We start from the raw sequence: 26,849 nt of genomic DNA, 5'->3' as shown, positions 1-26,849 counted from the left end.
AATTTGTGAGAAAATATATTAATTTTCAGACGTTTGAATCCATGTCTTTATAAGGCCAATAGGGTAGGATAGTATAAGTTTGTAGAAAACCAAACTTGGGCCTCAGTCCCAACAAAGCAGTTCAGGGCCCAAATCCATAACACTAGCTTCTGAATCTAGCAGTGACAACTCGGACAATGTTTGCTGGGGTGGAACGAGGGGAGAATAAAATAAAAAATTATATACAAATTTAAAGAAAAAGAAGAAAGTATGAGATGATAGTGACAAAATATGAATATATTTAAATTTCTTGTGAGAAAAATTGTAAGGAAATATGATATAGAAATGGAATAAGCGTTCCTTCCAAAATATATAGGTTAGAATTATAGTTAAAATAGTTGGAATGGAATGATCGAACGAATAAAAATTATATACATTTTTTTATCAACATCATCATCTTAGAGTATAAAATTTATTTCATTCTCCCTCCATTTCATTCAATCCAACTAAACACAACCTAACAATTTTAAATGATTCCGATGAAGAGGATAAGAGGAAAATGGTTGTTTTAGACATTCCTGCTGCAATTGGAGTATTAATTTGTGGATGTATATATATGCATACGGTCTTGTATATTATATTAATATTAGAAAAATTACCAATTAAATATATACGTGTTATGACTTATGATCAGTGGCGGATACATAATTTTATAAATGGTGCGTCACCCATTAATAGTCAAGACATTAAAAATGTATTATTAACCTTTTGCGTGAAGACCATGAAAAAGGTGTAAAAAATGGGACACGACACGATGAAAAAGTGTAAAAAATGAGTAAAGTTAAATGAAAAGTGGGCATAGTGGTGGGACCCATTTATATTTAATAATAGATTTGAGATAATGAAGGAAAGTAGTGGAAGTAATAGTGTTTATATTATTATATAATGGAGATAGCGGAAAAAATAGTTTGTGTAATGGTATTTTATATTATAAAAATTTACTACTTTTGGAATGTATACAATTGGTGAGACGTCCCAAAAAAAATTGTATACAAATGAATAGGACGGAGGGAGTAATAGGCCACTCAAAATAAAAGAATAATCTCTCTTTGACAATTTCACAAACATATAAAGTATAATAAACTTATTTTATTCATCAGCAAAATACAACAAATGAGACACCATCTTTTGTATAAGCCGGCAAAAAAAGAAAAATTCTTTTTTTTTTTAAATAATGGTGTGTCACGTGACACACCATGCACCACTACATCCGCCACTGCTTATGATGTATATTTTTCCGATGTGGTGGGTTTTCGATATAATGTACAAATTTTTGAAATGAAATTTGTACTCCAAATTATGGGTGATTAGAGAAATGTTTATAATTTTCATTCTTTTAACGATTCCATTTCAATTATTTAAAATAAGAAATCTAACTCACATGTTTTGAAAGATATACTGTACTCATTTTATTTGTCCAATCATGTTTTCATACAATATTCATAATGAGAAATTTATTCTCCTCAATCCATTTTTTCCAAGTGAAAACAACCTAAATATTTTAAAATTTTGAACGATAAAAATTCGCAAAAGATTATCATGAACATTGAGTAGGAGTTTGGACCATCTTCTCTGTGGCTGTAGGGCGTCGGAGAATTATTAAGCGACCGTGTGAATCTGTGAGGATAATAAAAAAATAATATTCCCAAGTCATCTATTCAGCCGTGACAGACGCTGCTAATTTTGCAGTAAAGCTCCTTCAATTTGGCCGTGTCACACTCTCCTCCATCATTGTACAATAAAATGCGTACACAACGGCTAGTCGAGCTGATGTGGAGGCCTTTGCTAAACCGAGAGGCAAAGGGATAATTAAAATGCCTAAACAATATATGATAGAATTTATTTATAAGCATGAATAATAAAAACATTCTAAATAAAATATCTAAACAGTACTCTCTCCGTTTCAAAATACATATCCACTTTTAAAAAAAAATTGTTTTAAAATACTTGTACACTTCAACTTTCAATGTAAATTTAAATTTCCAAAATCAACTTTCTTTTACCTATTTCAAATTTATATTTTCACGATCAACCATATACCACATATTAGGTTCAATTAATAACTTAATACATCTTTTTTTTTCTCAAAATCCACTTTTCTTAAATTATGTGATTTTTTGAAAGTGGACATGTAATTTGAAACGGATGGAGTATATTTGATGAATTTTTTTCCCCTTAACGTAGGGATCCGCAGTCGCTACCCTTTGGATGCGCACCGGTAAACCCACGAGCTCACGTGGTAGCCTGCAAATCAGGTGAACCAAAATAAACCGCGTATATTTGGCCAGAACAAGTATTTAAAATCTCGACTTTATAAGAAAAAATTCAATTCAATTGAAGTGCAAGGCGCAGGCCCACGCGATACATGTCTGAGGAGCGCCCACCTAAATTGAATTAGTAAATGTTATCTGGAGCATATCAAAAAAAGAAAAAATCTTAAAGAAATGTCCAAATTCTTACACGTATTATCTGGCCACCACTAACGTACAGTTTGAGAGGGCAGAATCAGTAATTCGGGGAATGTTCGAGGGCATTTTGGGAAGAATGTACTCAAGTCGCCGCCTCCCTCTGGATTGCCACCCGTGTCCCTTTTGCCCAAAATTAATTACGAATATCCAATTATCCATGGACCATGATTTGCACTAGTAGTAGTATTATATTGTGGACTATTTTTAAAGCCTTTGTGCTAGCTTTTCTTGCCTGTAATTTCTTTTTGTAATTGTTATCATCAATTTCGTCTGTGATAATCTTGGCCACTTTATTTCTCATCCAAACTTTTGATTCAAAAGAAGTCAAATCATAGCACTCATGTGATCACCTACCTCAAAACAAGGCTCATCAATGGGCATTATGGACGGAAATCTTCCGAAGTTTTTCCCAAAATACGGATTAATTTCAAAAAAAATATGTTTCTTATTAATATATTTTATTGATAAAAATCGTATACTCTCTCTATCCCTTTCATTTCTTAACATTTCTTCCTCACTGCTTGACATGTACTTTAATGCGCTTATAAAACATAGTTCAATAACTTTTTTTTAATCAGAAAAAGAAATTTTTTAAAAAAGTTTATAAAATTATGTTTTTTAGACGCATTAAAGAATTTAAAGTGCGTGACACGCCCCGTCCCTCAATATTAAGAATTGAGAGGGACGGAGGGAGTATATTTTTGGACCAAACATTAGTTTGGTGGAATCATAAAAGAAAAGGATTAGTTTGCTGGTGGCAGTAAGCTCTGTGAGCATGAAAATACTACTCTAGTTAACAAACCTTTACATGCGCACTTTGTGCCTGCATAATTCTTTGAACACTTCACAGTTTTCTTTCAGATTAAATTATGTGTGCAAAATTGTTTATACCCGAAAGTGTTCCGGCCCTATTTTACTTTCTTTAAACTTTTTTCTATCTCTTTTTAATCATCAATTTTTTACACATAAGTTGAGAGGTTAAAGAGAAATACTATCACTTAGTCAAGACAACGATTCGAGTAAAAACAGTTTGTAAGAATAAAAAAATTTAAATAATAATTTTACACTTATTTTAATTTTTAGTAATATATTTGAAACAATAATTTCTCAATTTTATCGCCCCAAAACATATGCTCCGCGACCCCATTTTCTAGTTTAAAATTTTTCGTTCAGTCAATATTAAGATAAAGGTTCTGCCCCTAATAATCGTGGAAGATAATTGTTTAATGACTTGCATATTTTAGTTCTATTTAGCCCATAAATTAAGCAAATTTGTCCGACACATCAACAATGAAAGTGGGAGTTAAGCCAAAATGGAGTTGTTGATTAGGACTTCTAGGAGCCTAAACTTTCAAGAACGAACCGCTAAAATGACATGACAAGTAACCACCACTAATGCATGACCACAATGCACAACAATTAACTAATCAGAAAATTAAATAAGTGATTATAGGCTATAGCCCCCCAAAATGCAAGTTTAGCTTATACAACTACTCCCTCCGTCCCAGTCAATAGTATACATTGGGGGACGGGGGCGCGGCACGGACTTTAATGCTTCAATATAGTATAGTTCTGTAGATTATTTTTAAATTTTTCTTTTTCTGTATAAAAGTATAACATTTATAATTTTATACAAAAAAAGAAAATCTTAAAAATAAGTTGTAGAACTATGTTTTATAAGTGCCTTAAAAAGCGTGTCGAGCAGTGAAAAAGAAACGTATACAATTGACTGGGACAGAGGGAGTAGCAGTGACTACAATATTTTCCAAAAGTGTCACCAAGTTGTGAACAGCTCAGAGCTTATCAGTTATCACACTCTTCTCTCAAGCTCCAAATCCCAATAAACTCTCTCTCTCTCTCTGGAGAGATTGTGACTTCTTCCGAATTCTTGAAAATCCATAAAAAGAGGGAGAGACTGAGCAGAAACATAGCTGAAAAAATGGTGAACTTGTATGTGAATTTGTTTGTAATGTGTTCTGTTGTTGTTTTGGCTCATGGGTCATCAAGAAATCTTCCAATTGTTTCATTTGAAGAAGGGTACTCACAGCTCTTTGGTGATAGTAATCTCATGATTCTTCAAGATGGAAAATCAGCTCACCTTTCTCTTGATGAAAGAACAGGTCTTTACTTTAAAGTTCTTGTCTTTGTTGTTGTAGCTTAAAGATTGTCCTTTTTTTTTTTCCTTATATATCTTGGGGTGTATGAATTTGCAGGCTCTGGATTTGTATCTCATGACCTCTATAAACATGGATTCTTTAGTGCTTCAATTAAGTTACCAGCAGATTACACAGCTGGGGTGGTTGTTGCATTCTATGTAAGTTTTTATAAGCATTAGCTGAATCACAATTTGTGTGTGTGTTTGTGTGATTCTTACTGTTTGCTCTATTATGTATTCCAAAAATTTGAGCCGTTATGTTAAAGCTGCTTTATTCTTGATGTATGTAATACCTCCATTCCAGTTTGAATTGTTCAATAAGAGCCTTATTTATGGTGTGTGTGTGTATTGTATCCTATGCTGATGAATTACTTCTGGTCATGTAGTTGAAGTTTATTAATTTTTGAATGCATACACACTGCTTTAATAAATTTTCTGAAAACTTTTGCAACAAAGCTCTATATATTTTGTGTGTTAATAAAGTTCTAATCTTGATCGATTTTTAAGAAGATTTTCATCTTAACAGACTTGACCAGAAATTCAAACTTTTTTAAATTATACAATACAAAGATAAACCAAATCAGATTAGCTTATAGAGAATTAGAGATCGTTAGTCCGTGACATTCATATTTTGCTTCAGTCAGTTACAATTTTCCATGTTGTTCCTTATTTTATATGATTACAGATGTCGAATGTAGACATGTTTGCAAAGAACCATGATGAGATTGATTTTGAGTTTTTGGGGAATATTAGAGGCAAAGAGTGGAGACTTCAGACCAATGTTTATGGAAATGGAAGCACAGGTGCAGGCAGAGAAGAAAGATACGGTCTCTGGTTTGACCCTTCTGATGATTTTCATCAGTACAGTATATTGTGGAGCAAAGATAGAATTATGTAAGAAACTGAAACCTTCTGAGAATAATCTATTTACAGATTCTGTTTTTATTAACTTTTTTATAATTTTGTTGCATTTATCATTTTGTTGGCAATTATCATTTGACAAGTGAAGGTGCTCCTGGTGCTAGGACATGTCTAGAGCTAACTCCCAATCTCTCTGCCCACACACACTAAAAAGTTATTGAATGTAAAAAAATGATATCTGCAGAGTATTTGTGGGGTATATTGAATTGTTTATTCGTTTTGCTATGTTATTGCAGATTTTTGGGAAAAAATAAATTTAGAATTTCTATTGTAGCATTCAAGCTTGCTGTCCTTGTTATGAACCTAAACAGTGTTGATATACTACTCAGCCTTTCAATTATGAATTCTTTGAAATTTTTACATTCTAGAAACATGAATTAATATTATTTTGTAAATTATTTTAAAATGGCGTCAGTTGATTTAAGAAATAATGTATGTAATTTTATATGTTACTTCTATAGATTTATATGAGCTTAAGCCATTACAATTGCTTTTTAAGTATATTACATAAGTTTTTTAAGGACAAAGGGAGGGGATTGGGGATTTTAACCTATGATCTTGTCCCGGAGAGTAAGGGATTGCGATGCGTCTTCACAGATAATTTATTCTTTTTTCTTTTCTTTTTTTGGTAATTGGATTTCTCTGTTTAGGTTACTGTTAGTAGGTTTTTTGTTTTTTCATGACATGTTGTGCAACTGCAAGAAAATTGAGCTGAGAGATTCCTTTGCATGAATCATGTATTGTCACTTACCTCCACTTGCCCTTGTTTCTTACCCTTGTTCAATAATTAAACTTTTGAACAGGGATTGATCACAAGTTTTCGAGTTTTTGTTTCATGATAAGAGCATTGGTTTTTTCTTGTTTGTTTATGGATGTTTTTATCTTGCTTTACAGCTTTTACATAGACAATGTTCCTATAAGAGAGGTCAAGAAGACAGAAGCAATGGGTGGGGACTTCCCTTCCAAGCCAATGAGCTTGTATGCTACTATTTGGGATGGATCTAATTGGGCTACAAATGGAGGTAAATACAAGGTCAATTATAAATATTCCCCTTACATTGCCGAGTTCTCCGATTTCGTGCTTCACGGTTGTGCCGTTGATCCCATCGAGATGTCGACCTCATGTGATACTGCGCCCAAGTCTCAATCTGTTCCTACAGGTACAACAAAAGAAAGTAGAACTAAAATGCAGAACCTGAGGAAAAAATACATGCAGTACTCCTATTGTTATGATACAACTCGATACCAGGTTCCACCTTCTGAGTGTGTAATCGATCCACTTGAGTCCGAGAGACTTAGAGGATTCGACCCGGTAACATTTGGTACAAGCCACCGCGGGCATGGTAAAAGACATCACAACCGCCGATCATACCGTCATGGAATAAACTCTGTTTAGACACTTTAAATTGCATTTTGCCCAGTGATCACGGTTGCCACAGTCATGCGATATCTTTTTTTATGTATATAGATAAAAAACAGAGAGCAGAAAAGCGTGTATTGATTAATTGATCGGGGTGAGGAGGGGCCGAGGGGGGTTATGTATATTTTGCATATCTTGAGGATTGTGGCCATGATATTGTCTGTTACTCTTGTTGTATTTGGGCTGGTTGGATTGATGAATTATGAAAATATGCACACACCCTCTTTGTTTTCAACTATCTTTCTTATGGGGTCAGCAGGACAGGGCCCTAGTTTTTAAAATGTACTCCTATTTTTAGGACAACAAATTAGCTAGTTGGGTTAGCATATTTGGTTACTCTGCAAGTATGTTTGTTTTGGACATTAACACCAGAATTTTAGGTGTGCTGGGTTTTGTAAATTAGTCTCATGCAATCAGATTTGTCCTGGTCTGAGGAACATTTTGTCAAATGGCAACTTGGAATCCTGAGCAAATGTGATTGGTGGGGGCATTGGAGCAAGTCCAAGAGTGTCTTAGTTGAGGCCTTAAATATAATATAAAAAATTATGTCCTAATGATTTAGGACTTAAGTAACTTCAACTCCAACAATGTGCCTTATTCTCATTACATATTTAATATTTTATTATTAAAAGTTTTCTTTCATCATTAAAAGACAATATAAGGAAGAGAGAGAAAGAGAGTGTTAGTAATATTTTACTATATAATCTAGGATAGGGCAAGCAAAGATGTGCCTCAAAAATAAGGCTTGAAGAGCTTGTCCTAGTGATATAAGGCATCACTAGGACATTGTTGGAGTGAAATTTTTTGCCAAATGCCCTAAATAATGACTTAGGACATTATATGAGGCATCTTGGACTTGCTCTTAGTTTGATTTTTGAGGGGGTAAAGCTTCTCTGAGACTCTGACACTAATAGAATCAAAAAATAAATCAATTTCATTACATGACTCTTCCAAAATAAGTTTTATTTTTTATTAGGCTTATTTTAGGATGTAAAAAAGAAAAGTTGCGTCTCTCTTTTTCTGTTTTTTTTACATGCGTATTATGATTATATTTACATGCTAATTCAGCAATCAAAACAAACTTGAACTCGATAAGAATATTATTAATCCTATTTATAACAAGATTTCCTTGTCGTGTTAACCGATCTATTTCTTTTACTTCCAATAGAAAGGAGTATGATTAAGTCTAGAGAAAAATATTGGGGCACCCAAAATTACTTGACTTTATTCTCAAAATTTTATTTGAATATAATCTTTCCCAATCCGATTATTTAGATTCTTTAGTTTAGTAGCAGATTCGATATTTGTTTCACTCAACATGGATATGTATACTACGTTGTATAATATAAGTTTGATAATGTGTCCTTTTTATATATTTTTAATCTAATTGAGGATATGAGAATCGATATTATCCCGTTTCCAGTTCAAACCGATTTCCTGAATTTCCTGTGAACACTACTCCAAGGACTTACAACGGTATTGCACCTATTTAATAAAATTTATGTTGTATTTGGTTGAAGTGAATGGAATAGAATGAGTATAAATAAAAGAAGCTAATAGAGTAGAGGATAAATGATTTTGAAAAAACAGAATTAATACAAAATTTATATGATATAAAATTTTGGTAGGAAATAGATATGACAAGGAATAGAGCATTCCTTCACATAAATTATTTAAAATAGATGTACAAATTTTTGAAATGGATGTGGTGGGTTTTCGATATAATGTACAAATTTTTGAAATGAAATTTGTACTCCAAATTATGGGTGATTAGAGAAATGTTTATAATTTTCATTCTTTTAACGATTCCATTTCAATTATTTAAAATAAGAAATCTAACTCACATGTTTTGAAAGATATACTGTACTCATTTTATTTGTCCAATCATGTTTTCATACAATATTCATAATGAGAAATTTATTCTCCTCAATCCATTTTTTCCAAGTGAAAACAACCTAAATATTTTAAAATTTTGAACGATAAAAATTCGCAAAAGATTATCATGAACATTGAGTAGGAGTTTGGACCATCTTCTCTGTGGCTGTAGGGCGTCGGAGAATTATTAAGCGACCGTGTGAATCTGTGAGGATAATAAAAAAATAATATTCCCAAGTCATCTATTCAGCCGTGACAGACGCTGCTAATTTTGCAGTAAAGCTCCTTCAATTTGGCCGTGTCACACTCTCCTCCATCATTGTACAATAAAATGCGTACACAACGGCTAGTCGAGCTGATGTGGAGGCCTTTGCTAAACCGAGAGGCAAAGGGATAATTAAAATGCCTAAACAATATATGATAGAATTTATTTATAAGCATGAATAATAAAAACATTCTAAATAAAATATCTAAACAGTACTCTCTCCGTTTCAAAATACATATCCACTTTTAAAAAAAAATTGTTTTAAAATACTTGTACACTTCAACTTTCAATGTAAATTTAAATTTCCAAAATCAACTTTCTTTTACCTATTTCAAATTTATATTTTCACGATCAACCATATACCACATATTAGGTTCAATTAATAACTTAATACATCTTTTTTTTTCTCAAAATCCACTTTTCTTAAATTATGTGATTTTTTGAAAGTGGACATGTAATTTGAAACGGATGGAGTATATTTGATGAATTTTTTTCCCCTTAACGTAGGGATCCGCAGTCGCTACCCTTTGGATGCGCACCGGTAAACCCACGAGCTCACGTGGTAGCCTGCAAATCAGGTGAACCAAAATAAACCGCGTATATTTGGCCAGAACAAGTATTTAAAATCTCGACTTTATAAGAAAAAATTCAATTCAATTGAAGTGCAAGGCGCAGGCCCACGCGATACATGTCTGAGGAGCGCCCACCTAAATTGAATTAGTAAATGTTATCTGGAGCATATCAAAAAAAGAAAAAATCTTAAAGAAATGTCCAAATTCTTACACGTATTATCTGGCCACCACTAACGTACAGTTTGAGAGGGCAGAATCAGTAATTCGGGGAATGTTCGAGGGCATTTTGGGAAGAATGTACTCAAGTCGCCGCCTCCCTCTGGATTGCCACCCGTGTCCCTTTTGCCCAAAATTAATTACGAATATCCAATTATCCATGGACCATGATTTGCACTAGTAGTAGTATTATATTGTGGACTATTTTTAAAGCCTTTGTGCTAGCTTTTCTTGCCTGTAATTTCTTTTTGTAATTGTTATCATCAATTTCGTCTGTGATAATCTTGGCCACTTTATTTCTCATCCAAACTTTTGATTCAAAAGAAGTCAAATCATAGCACTCATGTGATCACCTACCTCAAAACAAGGCTCATCAATGGGCATTATGGACGGAAATCTTCCGAAGTTTTTCCCAAAATACGGATTAATTTCAAAAAAAATATGTTTCTTATTAATATATTTTATTGATAAAAATCGTATACTCTCTCTATCCCTTTCATTTCTTAACATTTCTTCCTCACTGCTTGACATGTACTTTAATGCGCTTATAAAACATAGTTCAATAACTTTTTTTTAATCAGAAAAAGAAATTTTTTAAAAAAGTTTATAAAATTATGTTTTTTAGACGCATTAAAGAATTTAAAGTGCGTGACACGCCCCGTCCCTCAATATTAAGAATTGAGAGGGACGGAGGGAGTATATTTTTGGACCAAACATTAGTTTGGTGGAATCATAAAAGAAAAGGATTAGTTTGCTGGTGGCAGTAAGCTCTGTGAGCATGAAAATACTACTCTAGTTAACAAACCTTTACATGCGCACTTTGTGCCTGCATAATTCTTTGAACACTTCACAGTTTTCTTTCAGATTAAATTATGTGTGCAAAATTGTTTATACCCGAAAGTGTTCCGGCCCTATTTTACTTTCTTTAAACTTTTTTCTATCTCTTTTTAATCATCAATTTTTTACACATAAGTTGAGAGGTTAAAGAGAAATACTATCACTTAGTCAAGACAACGATTCGAGTAAAAACAGTTTGTAAGAATAAAAAAAATTTAAATAATAATTTTACACTTATTTTAATTTTTAGTAATATATTTGAAACAATAATTTCTCAATTTTATCGCCCCAAAACATATGCTCCGCGACCCCATTTTCTAGTTTAAAATTTTTCGTTCAGTCAATATTAAGATAAAGGTTCTGCCCCTAATAATCGTGGAAGATAATTGTTTAATGACTTGCATATTTTAGTTCTATTTAGCCCATAAATTAAGCAAATTTGTCCGACACATCAACAATGAAAGTGGGAGTTAAGCCAAAATGGAGTTGTTGATTAGGACTTCTAGGAGCCTAAACTTTCAAGAACGAACCGCTAAAATGACATGACAAGTAACCACCACTAATGCATGACCACAATGCACAACAATTAACTAATCAGAAAATTAAATAAGTGATTATAGGCTATAGCCCCCCAAAATGCAAGTTTAGCTTATACAACTACTCCCTCCGTCCCAGTCAATAGTATACATTGGGGGACGGGGGCGCGGCACGGACTTTAATGCTTCAATATAGTATAGTTCTGTAGATTATTTTTAAATTTTTCTTTTTCTGTATAAAAGTATAACATTTATAATTTTATACAAAAAAAGAAAATCTTAAAAATAAGTTGTAGAACTATGTTTTATAAGTGCCTTAAAAAGCGTGTCGAGCAGTGAAAAAGAAACGTATACAATTGACTGGGACAGAGGGAGTAGCAGTGACTACAATATTTTCCAAAAGTGTCACCAAGTTGTGAACAGCTCAGAGCTTATCAGTTATCACACTCTTCTCTCAAGCTCCAAATCCCAATAAACTCTCTCTCTCTCTCTGGAGAGATTGTGACTTCTTCCGAATTCTTGAAAATCCATAAAAAGAGGGAGAGACTGAGCAGAAACATAGCTGAAAAAATGGTGAACTTGTATGTGAATTTGTTTGTAATGTGTTCTGTTGTTGTTTTGGCTCATGGGTCATCAAGAAATCTTCCAATTGTTTCATTTGAAGAAGGGTACTCACAGCTCTTTGGTGATAGTAATCTCATGATTCTTCAAGATGGAAAATCAGCTCACCTTTCTCTTGATGAAAGAACAGGTCTTTACTTTAAAGTTCTTGTCTTTGTTGTTGTAGCTTAAAGATTGTCCTTTTTTTTTTTCCTTATATATCTTGGGGTGTATGAATTTGCAGGCTCTGGATTTGTATCTCATGACCTCTATAAACATGGATTCTTTAGTGCTTCAATTAAGTTACCAGCAGATTACACAGCTGGGGTGGTTGTTGCATTCTATGTAAGTTTTTATAAGCATTAGCTGAATCACAATTTGTGTGTGTGTTTGTGTGATTCTTACTGTTTGCTCTATTATGTATTCCAAAAATTTGAGCCGTTATGTTAAAGCTGCTTTATTCTTGATGTATGTAATACCTCCATTCCAGTTTGAATTGTTCAATAAGAGCCTTATTTATGGTGTGTGTGTGTATTGTATCCTATGCTGATGAATTACTTCTGGTCATGTAGTTGAAGTTTATTAATTTTTGAATGCATACACACTGCTTTAATAAATTTTCTGAAAACTTTTGCAACAAAGCTCTATATATTTTGTGTGTTAATAAAGTTCTAATCTTGATCGATTTTTAAGAAGATTTTCATCTTAACAGACTTGACCAGAAATTCAAACTTTTTTAAATTATACAATACAAAGATAAACCAAATCAGATTAGCTTATAGAGAATTAGAGATCGTTAGTCCGTGACATTCATATTTTGCTTCAGTCAGTTACAATTTTCCATGTTGTTCCTTATTTTATATGATTACAGATGTCGAATGTAGACATGTTTGCAAAGAACCATGATGAGATTGATTTTGAGTTTTTGGGGAATATTAGAGGCAAAGAGTGGAGACTTCAGACCAATGTTTATGGAAATGGAAGCACAGGTGCAGGCAGAGAAGAAAGATACGGTCTCTGGTTTGACCCTTCTGATGATTTTCATCAGTACAGTATATTGTGGAGCAAAGATAGAATTATGTAAGAAACTGAAACCTTCTGAGAATAATCTATTTACAGATTCTGTTTTTATTAACTTTTTTATAATTTTGTTGCATTTATCATTTTGTTGGCAATTATCATTTGACAAGTGAAGGTGCTCCTGGTGCTAGGACATGTCTAGAGCTAACTCCCAATCTCTCTGCCCACACACACTAAAAAGTTATTGAATGTAAAAAAATGATATCTGCAGAGTATTTGTGGGGTATATTGAATTGTTTATTCGTTTTGCTATGTTATTGCAGATTTTTGGGAAAAAATAAATTTAGAATTTCTATTGTAGCATTCAAGCTTGCTGTCCTTGTTATGAACCTAAACAGTGTTGATATACTACTCAGCCTTTCAATTATGAATTCTTTGAAATTTTTACATTCTAGAAACATGAATTAATATTATTTTGTAAATTATTTTAAAATGGCGTCAGTTGATTTAAGAAATAATGTATGTAATTTTATATGTTACTTCTATAGATTTATATGAGCTTAAGCCATTACAATTGCTTTTTAAGTATATTACATAAGTTTTTTAAGGACAAAGGGAGGGGATTGGGGATTTTAACCTATGATCTTGTCCCGGAGAGTAAGGGATTGCGATGCGTCTTCACAGATAATTTATTCTTTTTTCTTTTCTTTTTTTGGTAATTGGATTTCTCTGTTTAGGTTACTGTTAGTAGGTTTTTTGTTTTTTCATGACATGTTGTGCAACTGCAAGAAAATTGAGCTGAGAGATTCCTTTGCATGAATCATGTATTGTCACTTACCTCCACTTGCCCTTGTTTCTTACCCTTGTTCAATAATTAAACTTTTGAACAGGGATTGATCACAAGTTTTCGAGTTTTTGTTTCATGATAAGAGCATTGGTTTTTTCTTGTTTGTTTATGGATGTTTTTATCTTGCTTTACAGCTTTTACATAGACAATGTTCCTATAAGAGAGGTCAAGAAGACAGAAGCAATGGGTGGGGACTTCCCTTCCAAGCCAATGAGCTTGTATGCTACTATTTGGGATGGATCTAATTGGGCTACAAATGGAGGTAAATACAAGGTCAATTATAAATATTCCCCTTACATTGCCGAGTTCTCCGATTTCGTGCTTCACGGTTGTGCCGTTGATCCCATCGAGATGTCGACCTCATGTGATACTGCGCCCAAGTCTCAATCTGTTCCTACAGGTACAACAAAAGAAAGTAGAACTAAAATGCAGAACCTGAGGAAAAAATACATGCAGTACTCCTATTGTTATGATACAACTCGATACCAGGTTCCACCTTCTGAGTGTGTAATCGATCCACTTGAGTCCGAGAGACTTAGAGGATTCGACCCGGTAACATTTGGTACAAGCCACCGCGGGCATGGTAAAAGACATCACAACCGCCGATCATACCGTCATGGAATAAACTCTGTTTAGACACTTTAAATTGCATTTTGCCCAGTGATCACGGTTGCCACAGTCATGCGATATCTTTTTTTATGTATATAGATAAAAAACAGAGAGCAGAAAAGCGTGTATTGATTAATTGATCGGGGTGAGGAGGGGCCGAGGGGGGTTATGTATATTTTGCATATCTTGAGGATTGTGGCCATGATATTGTCTGTTACTCTTGTTGTATTTGGGCTGGTTGGATTGATGAATTATGAAAATATGCACACACCCTCTTTGTTTTCAACTATCTTTCTTATGGGGTCAGCAGGACAGGGCCCTAGTTTTTAAAATGTACTCCTATTTTTAGGACAACAAATTAGCTAGTTGGGTTAGCATATTTGGTTACTCTGCAAGTATGTTTGTTTTGGACATTAACACCAGAATTTTAGGTGTGCTGGGTTTTGTAAATTAGTCTCATGCAATCAGATTTGTCCTGGTCTGAGGAACATTTTGTCAAATGGCAACTTGGAATCCTGAGCAAATGTGATTGGTGGGGGCATTGGAGCAAGTCCAAGAGTGTCTTAGTTGAGGCCTTAAATATAATATAAAAAATTATGTCCTAATGATTTAGGACTTAAGTAACTTCAACTCCAACAATGTGCCTTATTCTCATTACATATTTAATATTTTATTATTAAAAGTTTTCTTTCATCATTAAAAGACAATATAAGGAAGAGAGAGAAAGAGAGTGTTAGTAATATTTTACTATATAATCTAGGATAGGGCAAGCAAAGATGTGCCTCAAAAATAAGGCTTGAAGAGCTTGTCCTAGTGATATAAGGCATCACTAGGACATTGTTGGAGTGAAATTTTTTGCCAAATGCCCTAAATAATGACTTAGGACATTATATGAGGCATCTTGGACTTGCTCTTAGTTTGATTTTTGAGGGGGTAAAGCTTCTCTGAGACTCTGACACTAATAGAATCAAAAAATAAATCAATTTCATTACATGACTCTTCCAAAATAAGTTTTATTTTTTATTAGGCTTATTTTAGGATGTAAAAAAGAAAAGTTGCGTCTCTCTTTTTCTGTTTTTTTTACATGCGTATTATGATTATATTTACATGCTAATTCAGCAATCAAAACAAACTTGAACTCGATAAGAATATTATTAATCCTATTTATAACAAGATTTCCTTGTCGTGTTAACCGATCTATTTCTTTTACTTCCAATAGAAAGGAGTATGATTAAGTCTAGAGAAAAATATTGGGGCACCCAAAATTACTTGACTTTATTCTCAAAATTTTATTTGAATATAATCTTTCCCAATCCGATTATTTAGATTCTTTAGTTTAGTAGCAGATTCGATATTTGTTTCACTCAACATGGATATGTATACTACGTTGTATAATATAAGTTTGATAATGTGTCCTTTTTATATATTTTTAATCTAATTGAGGATATGAGAATCGATATTATCCCGTTTCCAGTTCAAACCGATTTCCTGAATTTCCTGTGAACACTACTCCAAGGACTTACAACGGTATTGCACCTATTTAATAAAATTTATGTTGTATTTGGTTGAAGTGAATGGAATAGAATGAGTATAAATAAAAGAAGCTAATAGAGTAGAGGATAAATGATTTTGAAAAAACAGAATTAATACAAAATTTATATGATATAAAATTTTGGTAGGAAATAGATATGACAAGGAATAGAGCATTCCTTCACAAAATGGAGTGTTTGAACTCTATTTAAGGGCGATGCCAATGAAATGGTGAAAAAAATGAAATTATTATACATTCAACTAAATTTTAGTTCAAATTTCATTTTTTTCCCTCCATTTTTATTCGCTCAAACCAAACACAACATTAGTTGTGATATATTTTCAAAATAGAAAGAAAGAGTTTTGGAAACACAACATTAGTTGTGATATATTTTCAAAACATTGTACTTGGATTGTATTGGCTGTAATTTAAATATAATATGTTATTAATATTTAATATTATTACAAATAGAATATATCACTTCAATATGATAATAAATGATGTATAATCTTCGTACAGAATGAGATGGTTGAAGTGTGATGAAACATTAGTTATATTTTTTATTTTTAGTTTGTCAATTCACTTTTTATTTAAAGGTTTTTAATTGTTGGAGTTGCTTTAATGTGTTTGATTTTCTTTCAAAAGAATTTTATTCTAAATGAGAAGTATTTTTGATAACCATGGTGCCCGTATATATTATAGATTAAGATGTTCTAGATACTGATAAATTTTTAAAATCTTTTCCGACATGTATTCGGTGATGTGACCAAGTGAACGACTAAACACGTAAAAGTGATTAATTATTTTTCAGACATATAATGAAATCTAGAATTACATCAACCCATGCTGTTTATTTCTCTTTGAATAAAAGTTGGTTATGATACTCAAATATTTTAATCCACTTTCATTTATATATCTTGTGATTCTTATTTTGTACTATGACACTTGATGAGCACATTTTATTCATTTTTGCTATTGATTCCAATCATTTTTAGTGAGATTCGAAGACGATTCGTCTATAGGACAATTTATAAGAATATAGTTAGAAAGCCCCACAAGTTGTTAGGTTTGACTGTAACAGTAGGACCGAGTTATCTTTTATTTTGTGAGTTCAAACTTTAAATGGAAAGCCCCGAATCACTTGATTGCTTTGTTTTTCTTTCTATTTTTTGAATAATACATCTTCTCGAGAAACTTAGATCTAAAACTATCGGAGATTTCACCGTCTCTCTTCCAAGCGGGTGAGTTTCAGTCTGATTTCTCTTATTTTTGTGGTTTTGCTCCGGATCTATTCTCGGGAGAATTCTTAGATCTAAAACCATCGGAGATTTCGGTGTCTTTCTTCTCTGTTTTCAAGCGGGTGGATTTTCAGTCTGATTTCTCTTGTTTTTGTGGTTGTGCTTCAGATCTAAGGTTGTTTTCTCTCCCTGGTGAGAGTTTTGTTTTTCGCTTCTTAATTGTAAGCGGGGTTTTTGATTTGGTGATGAAAGTTTGTATGGAATCACCGTTTTGGTCGATAGCTCAAACGATAGCTCTGTCAGGGCATGATGAAGAGGGTACCAGTAATTCAACGAAGATGCATGAAGCGGGTACTTGTATTTGTATATACATTTTCTTCAAAATATCGTTTAACTGTCTCCTTACGAGAACAGACGATTGCAAATTACTGTTTGTTCGACTCGATCATTGGTGTAGATGCCGTATGGCTTTTTGTTATTAGATTAACACCTTTGCTTCAAAAAAAAAAAAAAAAAAGATAGAGTTGAATTATTTTGGTTCGATTGTAAATATGTGGACATGTAAATCAATTATAATTATATTTATTATATTTTTTCAATTAACTAACCTATCAACTAATCTAAAACAAAGAGTTTTTAAACACCTTATTTGATACAAATTTTGTACCTTGTGATACCTAATAATATGTCTTATTTAGAGATCACAGACTTACTATATAAAAAATAATATAATGTCTTGAATTTTTTATCTTCAAAATTGTTCCAACTTTTAATATTTTATTCCCATCATTCGAGCAAAATACGGCTAGACTAATCAAGTGATTAAATACTACAATTGGGTTCATATTTTAATTATGAAATCAGGTTTCTTTCGTCATAAATAGTTTAAACTAGGGAATGGAAGTTTGATATACATTTTAACTCTCATAAAAGTAGAGTTTAATAAATTATTTTTTAAAAAAGAGTCTTACAAAAAAATTTAATATTTTGATTTTAATACATAATAAGAATTTTTTTAAATGATTATAAACCTATATTCTAATCTTAAAATACATGTCAAACAATTGAAAAACCGTAAAAAAAAAAGAGCAGAGAATACATCGTAACCTCGATAATATACTAATCGAGTAATCATTATAAGATCATCACTGATTATACATATTTTGATCAATTGTAGTGGCTTTTCCAGTAATTTTTGGACAAAATGACACTTGTTTTTCAAGACCATGTGGTAAAATAATACCGTTTATTTAATAATTTTTGAATCAATGAGTCATGTATAAAAGAATGATTTTTCTTGTTTGAGCTGATCATGAATATATGACTACTATCGTTTATAAAAAAATTATATACATTAAATTAATACCTCATAATGTGCTATATATTACTCCATCTCAGATTAGAAAAATTAGTTGATTTTGGGCACGTAACTTAAGGTGCATTGACCGACTAGCTCCGAAAATTATTTTTAAAAATTTTCTTTTGTAAACAAAAATTTTATATTCGAATTTTTATTTGCAAAAATAAAATTGTAAGAATAAGTAATGTAGCCATGCGGTCAATGAACTTTAAAATGCGTGCCCGAAGTCAACGAGTTCATCTAATTTGGGATGAAAGGAGTATCAAATAATGTGTTAAATGCATGCAGCAGAATAACAGCGTAGTAATCGATGAGTGTAAACCTTTGGAATTTAAAACATACTCCCTCCGTCCCCCTCAATTCTATTTGAAGGGGACACGTAGAACAAGATAATTTATAAAAAATGAGTAAAGTTAGATGAAAAGTCGGTAAAGTGGTGGGACCTATCAATATTTAATAATAGATTTGAGATAGTGGAAGAAAGTAGTGGGTGCAATAGTGGTTTTTATTGTTAAATATGAGATAGTAGGGGAAGATAGTGTGTGTAATAATAGGAAAAACTTACTATTTAATAGTAACATAAAAAAAATGAGAAGAACATCAAAAAATAATAATCGTAAAGAAATGAGAGGGATAGAAGAAATACAAGTTTGATTGTCACGAGTTGAACAATCATAGACAAATATTTTAGTTGTCATAAGCATGAATCATTTAATCAATTTATCTGGTTAGATTCTTATTTATATTTTCGCTCGTCGTTACATACGATTGAACATACAATGTATATTTTCGTGTTCAAGCGATGGTTAAAATATCAAAACATTTCCTTAACCGTGAACAAGAGAAAGGCACTCAAGACTAATTTTTCAATTTTCATGATCAAAATGTTGATATCAGCCGGTATATAACGACATTGTACATGTGTTGATGAGATTGGTCCACTTTCGTGTTGCGTGTACCAACCAGTAGTACGCGAGGAAGGCTGGAACATCATTTCAACGTTCATTTTCCCCTAGTCTACGATAAGTATGACATTTAACACATCTTTCCTACTTACAAAACGTGTTTTTTCATGTCTAATCATGTGCCAGCAAAAATTCGTACCCTGAATTCAAGAGTGAATCGAGTAAAAGGTTTATGAACGTGTCTTCCAAATACTTGTATAGGTCCTATAGAACAATTAATATTTATAATTTTTACTTTATGAATTATAATACTCCCTCCGTCTCTTAATATTTTTCCTGTTTCTCTTTGTCACGCTTGTCACCACACACTATTGATCATTAATATCTTTAATTTTGTATTAATATTAAATATAAAACTTCACCGTATTAAAATACTCACAAATACGAACCCAACAAGACCATCGTGATTATATTTAGTCTAATAGATTATATGTAAATTAGTAATTTGTCTCATATTACGAGTAGTCCCGACATATCAAACGGGAAAATTTTTTTAGAAACAGAGGGAGTATTAGTTATATATATTTATTAAAAATTAAATAAAAATTAATAATTCTACTTAAATGGTCAAGTAAATTAGAAATATGCTTCAAACAAAGACAACTTTATACCAAAACTCTTCCGTGGCAAACACAATTTATTTGTCAATTATATCTCAAATCAAAATTTATTTAACTTTAATTTTAAAAACTCAAAATATAAAATCCCTAGATTTGAATTTTATTACAAGTGCTAACACTTAAAAGTATCTCTAGCAGTTTAGCTATATGATGTCTTAAATTATTATGATAGGGAATATGACACAAAACACAAATTCGACGGAGTTGTAGTAATTTTTAAAAAAAGTTAGGATGGTAAATTCATTCCACATTTTTAAGGATTGTGAAACCATTCCTCATACTATATTTAAGAATAAGATATTCCTTTATTTTCTTTTTCCCGCTTTTTCCCTCCTTTCTCTGTCCTTATTAAAAATTAAATAAAAATTGAATATACTGTTATAAATTATAATAACAATAAAGAGTATAAAGAATGTTGTTGAAGTTTTCATTCAATAAAATATAAAATATAATAATCGTAGAAAAAAAATACAATTTTATCATATATATATATATATATAGGAAAGGATAAATGAGCGATGAATAAGCCACTCAAACCCTAATCCTTCATTTTTTATCTCTGCTTATTCACTTCAGCTAATATATTCCGCATTGTCATTTGATTTAAAAACAGCCTTTTTTTTGTCAAAAAAAAAACAGCCTTTTTTTTTTTCATTTTTATCCACAACTCCACTTAATTAATAATCTTTTTATCCACGATATTTATTAAACTCGAGATTATCTAAACATATATCTTTGAAATTTAATAGAAAAGCTCAAAAACCTATTTTTCCTACTTCAAAATATTTGTTCATTTTTACATATTTGACGCATTAAACTAACTCAACTTTAATCAATATTTATACATAGTATAGAATTTAGTTTACATTTCACACTCTATATATAACTCTAGATCTGACAATAAAAATGAAATAGTCAGCTACTTTTATTATTAATCTCTGTGTACTCACAAATCACAATTCTCTGTGAAGAAAATTTTGCTTGTAAATGGCAATGCCGGAGAAAATGCACGGCGGAGCAGAGATGATGGCCCACTACCAGCCCCAGTGGGTCCTAGACGATCGAGACGTGTTCATTGCGTGGATACGCAGTGAATTCGCAGCTGCCAATGCGATAATCGACTCAATGTGTGATCATCTCAAGACAATCGGCGACGACGGAGAGTATGACGGTGTGATTGGGAGCTTACAGCAGCGGAGAGTCAATTGGTACCCTGTTCTGCATTTGCAGCACTTCTTTTCGGTTTCTGAGGTGGCGCATTCGCTTGATCAGGCGGCGTGGAGGAGGCGAGAGAGGTTGCGTGGCTATCGGAGGGGGTTGGAGCCGTTTAAGGCCCCCGGGAGGCGGTTTGATGGCGGCAAAAGAGGTGATCAGGGTATGAAATTAGTGATTTTAATGTAATTTTGTGTGTGTGAATTCAATTTAGTGTTTTTGTTTTTGATATGGTGAAAATGTTGAGGATGTTGTGGTAATTGCTTGAAAGTTGAAATTGGAATTGTGGAAATAATATGATGAGGAGATTAGGATATATGTTTTTTTTTAATTGTAGTGCAATGTGATGTTGAATAGGTTTTTTTTGCTTTGAATTGTGTTTTGAGATGGTGATCAAGGATTTATTGATGTTGAATTTCAGTTTTTGTTGATGGAGTAAATATGAGCACAAAATCTCGAGTAGATGCTGTTAGCCAGAGTTCAGGAAATGTGTCGGTGAATGAGTCTGCTGAGGGGGAGGGGGTGGATGACGGTGTTACTTCTGATTTAAAAGGTACTTCTCTGTTTTTTGCTTATGTACTTGTGTTTCTTTAAGGTAAGGATCGTAAACATTTGCTTCTTGAAATGATTTGTTTTTAGTGTAAGCAAGAGGAGTGAAGGTTAGGATATTGACCTAGTTGTTGTTCATGAGTTTTATTGTTTTGTAAGGGTAAAATCATGGAGGAGAATGTTATGGAAACCGTGATCTATGACACATAAATGCACTATAAATCTTTTTCTTATCACTTACTCTATTCACACTTGTGAAAAGAATCTTTTGTAATCTAAATGGTAAGATGATACCAGTATATCCTGCATGGTTTGATATCCACCTCAACCATTACAAATTACCTTCCGCTAGTATGCAATATAAGGTGTATAATCATTTGAGTTTGCATGTAATACATGTAGTTGAGTTCATGATTGATGGTTGTGGGACTTTCTATCAGCTTTCTGTCGACAAGTTACGTCATTGATATTTTGTTGACCAGTGTATAACACTGATAGTCAGTTATCTTGTTCTTCTAGAAAGATGCAAGTGCTTTTCAAGGACCGCATTATAAATTATGATGGAGAAATTTGCATATTAACAACCGTACAAAACAGTCATAGTGTCACGAATCATTGCAATATATGTTACGAGTAATGACTAGTGTCATAATTCGTATGAAACAAAAGCGTAATATGCTAATATATATGAGCAATGATTTTGTTTATGCTGACTATATGATTCCTTTATTTTTACATTGGGCGATCATCTGATATGAGTCATATGACTGTGTACCAAAAAACCATCCCTTCCCCAAAAACGCATTCACTAATCTTTTATCATAAATGATTATATTTTCTTAGCCATACTCCTAGTCATTAGCTTAAGATCTATGGTTTTCCAGTTACACAAGTTTTAATGACTGAGGTCAACACAGAGGGAAGTACGTGTAAATGCAGTTACAACTTACAACATTTTGTCTTTTTCTTCACTTGCTAGATTACATACTTCTAACTATATAATGCGATCCAAGTTTGTTGTTCATATTTTAGGGTCCTGTGAGGTGAAGCCGGAAAAAGGTCCTTCTATCTCGCCCCTTCCCCATGGAAGGAAGGATATTTCAATTAATGCAAAGACTTTTGTTGGTACTGAGATAGTAGATGGAAATTCGGTAATAAATGTTTGACGGCTATTTGTTTCTAGAAATTATCCATTGTCCATTTATATATTTGTCTACTTTCTAGTCTTTAATGTAACCTTTCTACCTCTAATATGCACCAGTGTTTTTCAAGGTTAATGCAGTTGATGGAATGAAGTTGTACGAAGAGCTCTTAGACAGCTCTGAAGTTTCTAATCTAGTTTCATTGGTGAATGATTTGAGAAACACAGGGAGAAAAGGACACTTTCAAGGCAAGTTCATAAAGTGCTCTAACTTAACATAAAAAAGTAACTACCAATTTCTTCCTACAACGTGATGTCCTTGTAATATGTGATTTTGTTATTTGTCTGGGAGCATTGTGATCGCTGGATCTGGTAAATACTAATATGTATATCCACAGTCGTCTAAGGAAAGCATCTTTTTAATGTACACTTTTACGTCATCGCTTTACTGATTCTGTATAGTGTACTCCACATCACATACATTTGACAATCATTGTCTAATAGAAATAATTAACAAGAAATCACTTAAATACATGCATTTGTCTTGAGAATCAGAGATTTACATTGGCTGAAAGGTGGTTATGTTGCTGTGACTTGGTGTCCAAAACATGCAATTTCCTTTTCTGTTTCTACCCAAAACCCAGAGTATGGACCATTTTATCTTTCGATTTATATGGCTTAGTTACCATGAGCCCATTACTGTCAAACATAAGAAACGTCTGCCTTGAACGATTAGCCATTTTTTATTAAGTTATGTCATCCTGTTCAGTTTCACAAATTTAATTTCATTTTGGAGTCGGTATTTTAGTAGATACATGTAAAAGAGGTCTGCTCCATTTTTGAACATGTGTACATAGTTGCAGGATATACAATTGTAGTTGATGCAGATTCAGCAAGGGCGTCTGCTTTTTCGGTTTATATGCAGATAATAATTTGGACAGTGGTGATTATCACTTATGCTTGTCTTAATCTTCAGCAAAATTGTATTCTTATTTTGCTTAAGCATATATAATGATCAAACGAGAAGGCATATATATTAGAAGTCGAGTAGTAGTCCAATCTCTGTGCTAGTAGTTAGTCTAATTTATATTGTCAGCCATCAACTCCTGTATACTTTATTAGGCTGGTGCCTAGCGATAATGTTTTAAATTTATATTTGATATTAATTCATGTTACGATTTGTTTTTTGTTTTCTCCTGTTATTCTTCTGTTACTGAAAGATCAGTTTGCCTGGCAACAAGTATCTGACATGTGCTGCCTACTTGATTCTCTATGAGGGTTACAATTGTTCTTTGTATCTGCATTTGACTTGCGATTATATTTTTTTAACAATATTCATGAGCATAAAAGTTCAGGTTCCAAGAAGCAAGCTAAAACCATGAAATTTATAGAGCATTTCCAACCTCTTTCACAGAAACTCAGGTTGATGATATGTGCAATTAATTATAGGACATTATATAAACCTTTTGCGAATCATGTTATCTCTTGTCCCTGTCATCACCTGGAGCACTTATACCTCACTCTTGATATCAATGTTTCTAATAGGAAGTTTCATTCTGATGACGTGGTTCCTCTAAATCAATACTTCTTTCTTCACATATTTTCTTCATTCTTTGTTGTCTCAGACGATATGCATTATTGAAACTCACAGATTTTATCTGTACTCTACTGTAACACCATGACTGTCATCAGTGTATGTGTGAATAGTAATTTTATTTCATATCTAAATCCAAATTCTACATTACACGTTTGTGAACTTGCCATAGGAGCTAAATAGTTGTTCCTGTTGCTTTCTCTTTTTTGCTTGGCGTGCTTTGTGCATTTTTCCTGGCACTGTAAATTTAAGATTAACGTGTACCAAGAAAATAGTAACCAGTGCTTCATGGTCTTGATTACTTTGCATGTGAATGTCCATAGATCTTTAAGATGCTGTTTAATTTGAAGCAGGACCAACATTTATAGCATCCCACAGACCGACACAGGGGCATGGAAAAGAGATGATTCAATTGGGCGTTCCTATTGTAGACTCGCGTTCAGTAGATGGAACGACAGGAAGAACCTACAGAGGCATGTTTGACATCATAGATATGTTGGAAAATGAAACAATGAAATATGATAGTATTGTGACCATGATATTTAATATATCTTGTTAACAGCTTATTACATATTTGAATATATTTTTTTGGCTGGGAAATTTCAGAGAGGAGGATTGAACCTATTCCTGGCTTGTTACAAGATGTTATTGATCGTTTAATTGCCTTGCAAGTAATTACTGTGGAGCCAGATTGTTGCATAATTGACTTCTTCAATGAGGTTAGCCAGATATTTCATAGGAATATTTTAGTACAATAACAGGCAGTGCTAATCAGGTTTCAAATTCCAATAGGGTGATCACTCACAGCCTTCTATGTGGCCGCGTCGATATGGAAGGCCAATTTGCGTTCTTTCCTTGACAGAATGTGATATGACTTTTGGCAACGTGATTGCGTCAGAAGGTCTGGGGGATTATAAGGGTTCGATCAAGCTTTCTATTACACCTGGGTAACATCTCTGCGTGTTTCGTGTTTTCTGTTACACCTTTGTAGGTCCATTAAATAACTAAACATCAAATGAGTTAAAAAAAGTAGACCAATAAATGGTATTCTAATCAGGAATATTTATATTTCGAATAATCTTGTTGTAAAATAACTTGATTTAGATACGTCATAGGCATTAGGATTAGGTCTCTCCCTATAATGTAGTGATTTTTTATTTTTTTTCTAAAGTGTCCTATTTAAGTTTCTCCTGCTAAATATGTAGATCCATGCTCGTTATGCAAGGAAGATCCACGGATTTTGCGAGATATGCACTGCCTGCCTTGCAGAAACAGCGGATCCTTGTCACATTGATCAAGTCTCAACCAAAGAGAAGCAGTGGTCATTATCCTTCCGCTACTGCAGCAACACAATCCCAATGGGTCACCCCACAGAGTAGATCTCCAAACCATATACACAACTCTTTGCCCTCCAAACATCATCCATCAGTTTCAACCGGGGTATCACCCGCTCCAGCCATATGTATGCCATTACCTCCAGCCAATGGTGTTCAGCCAATGTTCATGCCAACTGCAGTTGCACCAGTCCTCCCTTTCCCTACACCAGTTGCTCTGCCACCTACCTCTGCAGGGTCGACTGTAGCTGGGCCGGGGCATGCTCCACCTCGCTTACCAGTTCCTGGTACTGGAGTTTTCATTCCTCCTGGTTCTGGTAAATTACTTAACCAGACATCAACAAATGAAAGTTTGACTAGTCAAGCAGAAAAGGACAATTGCACAACAAAACTCAATGATGAAAACAACAGTGTTCCAGACATTGACAAGGAAAGTGAAAAAATGTCTGGGAAAGATTGCAATGGAACCAAAATGTCTGGGAAAGATTGCAATGGAACCAATGGTGAACAACTCGGTGAAGAACATCAAGGGTATGTGGCTAAATGAGCCAGCTGAAACAATATTGTGAAGAGGCAAGTCCAAGAACGGCTAAATTTTAGAATTTACACACATCGTAAGCAGCAGAGCAAACATCGCGTATCTAGGTAGCAGAAACTCCTATATTTGGTTAGTCTGAAATTTAAGTATTGAAGTAACAATGTAGAGTTCTTTTGTTATGTACACTACAATCACTCTGCAGCCTACACTTCAATCACTTCCACTTCTCTATAACATATATCCAAAGTAACTATACCTTTAGATTATGTTTGCACAAAATGAATATTTTGAGGTATTTATACTTTTAGATTATTTCATGAACTATTTTCCGATTACTGACTGGGTGACAGTTTGCAAGGAGTTGGAGCTATATTGTCTAAACACCAA

At 33.1% G+C, this 26,849-nt stretch overlaps 3 protein-coding genes across 4 annotated transcripts; all 3 read left to right on the top strand.

Moving 5' to 3' along the window:
* Positions 1-4,267: 4,267 nt before the first annotated feature.
* On the top strand, positions 4,268-7,238 carry LOC108204514 (probable xyloglucan endotransglucosylase/hydrolase protein 28). The gene is made up of 4 exons (XM_017373998.2): positions 4,268-4,627; positions 4,721-4,821; positions 5,348-5,556; positions 6,478-7,238. The coding sequence occupies exons 1-4, from the start codon at positions 4,447-4,449 to the stop codon at positions 6,977-6,979; spliced, it is 993 nt and encodes a 330-aa protein (XP_017229487.1). The 5' UTR covers positions 4,268-4,446; the 3' UTR covers positions 6,980-7,238.
* A 4,457-nt stretch (positions 7,239-11,695) lies between these two features.
* LOC135146750 (probable xyloglucan endotransglucosylase/hydrolase protein 28) lies at positions 11,696-14,666 on the top strand. Its single transcript, XM_064082339.1, has 4 exons — positions 11,696-12,055; positions 12,149-12,249; positions 12,776-12,984; positions 13,906-14,666. The coding sequence occupies exons 1-4, from the start codon at positions 11,875-11,877 to the stop codon at positions 14,405-14,407; spliced, it is 993 nt and encodes a 330-aa protein (XP_063938409.1). The 5' UTR covers positions 11,696-11,874; the 3' UTR covers positions 14,408-14,666.
* A 6,313-nt stretch (positions 14,667-20,979) lies between these two features.
* LOC108204810 (RNA demethylase ALKBH10B) lies at positions 20,980-26,797 on the top strand. 2 transcript variants are annotated; one of them, XM_017374435.2, is made up of 8 exons: positions 20,980-21,460; positions 21,728-21,859; positions 22,888-23,006; positions 23,128-23,245; positions 24,944-25,063; positions 25,197-25,309; positions 25,383-25,537; positions 25,796-26,645. In XM_017374435.2, exons 1-8 carry the CDS (start codon positions 21,082-21,084, stop codon positions 26,469-26,471), a joined length of 1,812 nt encoding a protein of 603 aa, XP_017229924.1. In that variant the 5' UTR covers positions 20,980-21,081; the 3' UTR covers positions 26,472-26,645. The 2 variants fall into 2 exon arrangements, with proteins under 2 accessions (XP_017229924.1, XP_017229923.1); XM_017374434.2 differs by having other exon boundaries at positions 20,981-21,469; positions 25,796-26,797.
* The last annotated feature ends 52 nt before the right edge of the window (positions 26,798-26,849 follow it).

This window comes from Daucus carota, chromosome 1 (assembly GCF_001625215.2).
Source record: "Daucus carota subsp. sativus chromosome 1, DH1 v3.0, whole genome shotgun sequence".
NCBI lineage: Eukaryota > Viridiplantae > Streptophyta > Magnoliopsida > Apiales > Apiaceae > Daucus > Daucus carota.
This window is presented reverse-complemented; position numbering and strand designations above follow the sequence as displayed.

What these genes read in the sequence shown, in the direction of transcription:
- LOC108204514 (XM_017373998.2), top strand. Translation starts at nt 4,447, where the DNA reads ATGGTGAACTTGTATGTGAATTTGTTTGTAATGTGTTCTGTTGTTGTT. An exon ending in TTCTCTTGATGAAAGAACAG is followed by an intron (nt 4,628 to 4,720) that starts GTCTTTACTTTA and finishes ATGAATTTGCAG; the next exon opens with GCTCTGGATTTGTATCTCAT. An exon ending in GGGTGGTTGTTGCATTCTAT is followed by an intron (nt 4,822 to 5,347) that starts GTAAGTTTTTAT and finishes ATATGATTACAG; the next exon opens with ATGTCGAATGTAGACATGTT.
- LOC135146750 (XM_064082339.1), top strand. Translation starts at nt 11,875, where the DNA reads ATGGTGAACTTGTATGTGAATTTGTTTGTAATGTGTTCTGTTGTTGTT. An exon ending in GGGTGGTTGTTGCATTCTAT is followed by an intron (nt 12,250 to 12,775) that starts GTAAGTTTTTAT and finishes ATATGATTACAG; the next exon opens with ATGTCGAATGTAGACATGTT. An exon ending in TGGAGCAAAGATAGAATTAT is followed by an intron (nt 12,985 to 13,905) that starts GTAAGAAACTGA and finishes CTTGCTTTACAG; the next exon opens with CTTTTACATAGACAATGTTC.
- LOC108204810 (XM_017374434.2), top strand. Translation starts at nt 21,082, where the DNA reads ATGGCAATGCCGGAGAAAATGCACGGCGGAGCAGAGATGATGGCCCAC. An exon ending in AGATAGTAGATGGAAATTCG is followed by an intron (nt 23,007 to 23,127) that starts GTAATAAATGTT and finishes GTGTTTTTCAAG; the next exon opens with GTTAATGCAGTTGATGGAAT. An exon ending in GAGAAAAGGACACTTTCAAG is followed by an intron (nt 23,246 to 24,943) that starts GCAAGTTCATAA and finishes AATTTGAAGCAG; the next exon opens with GACCAACATTTATAGCATCC.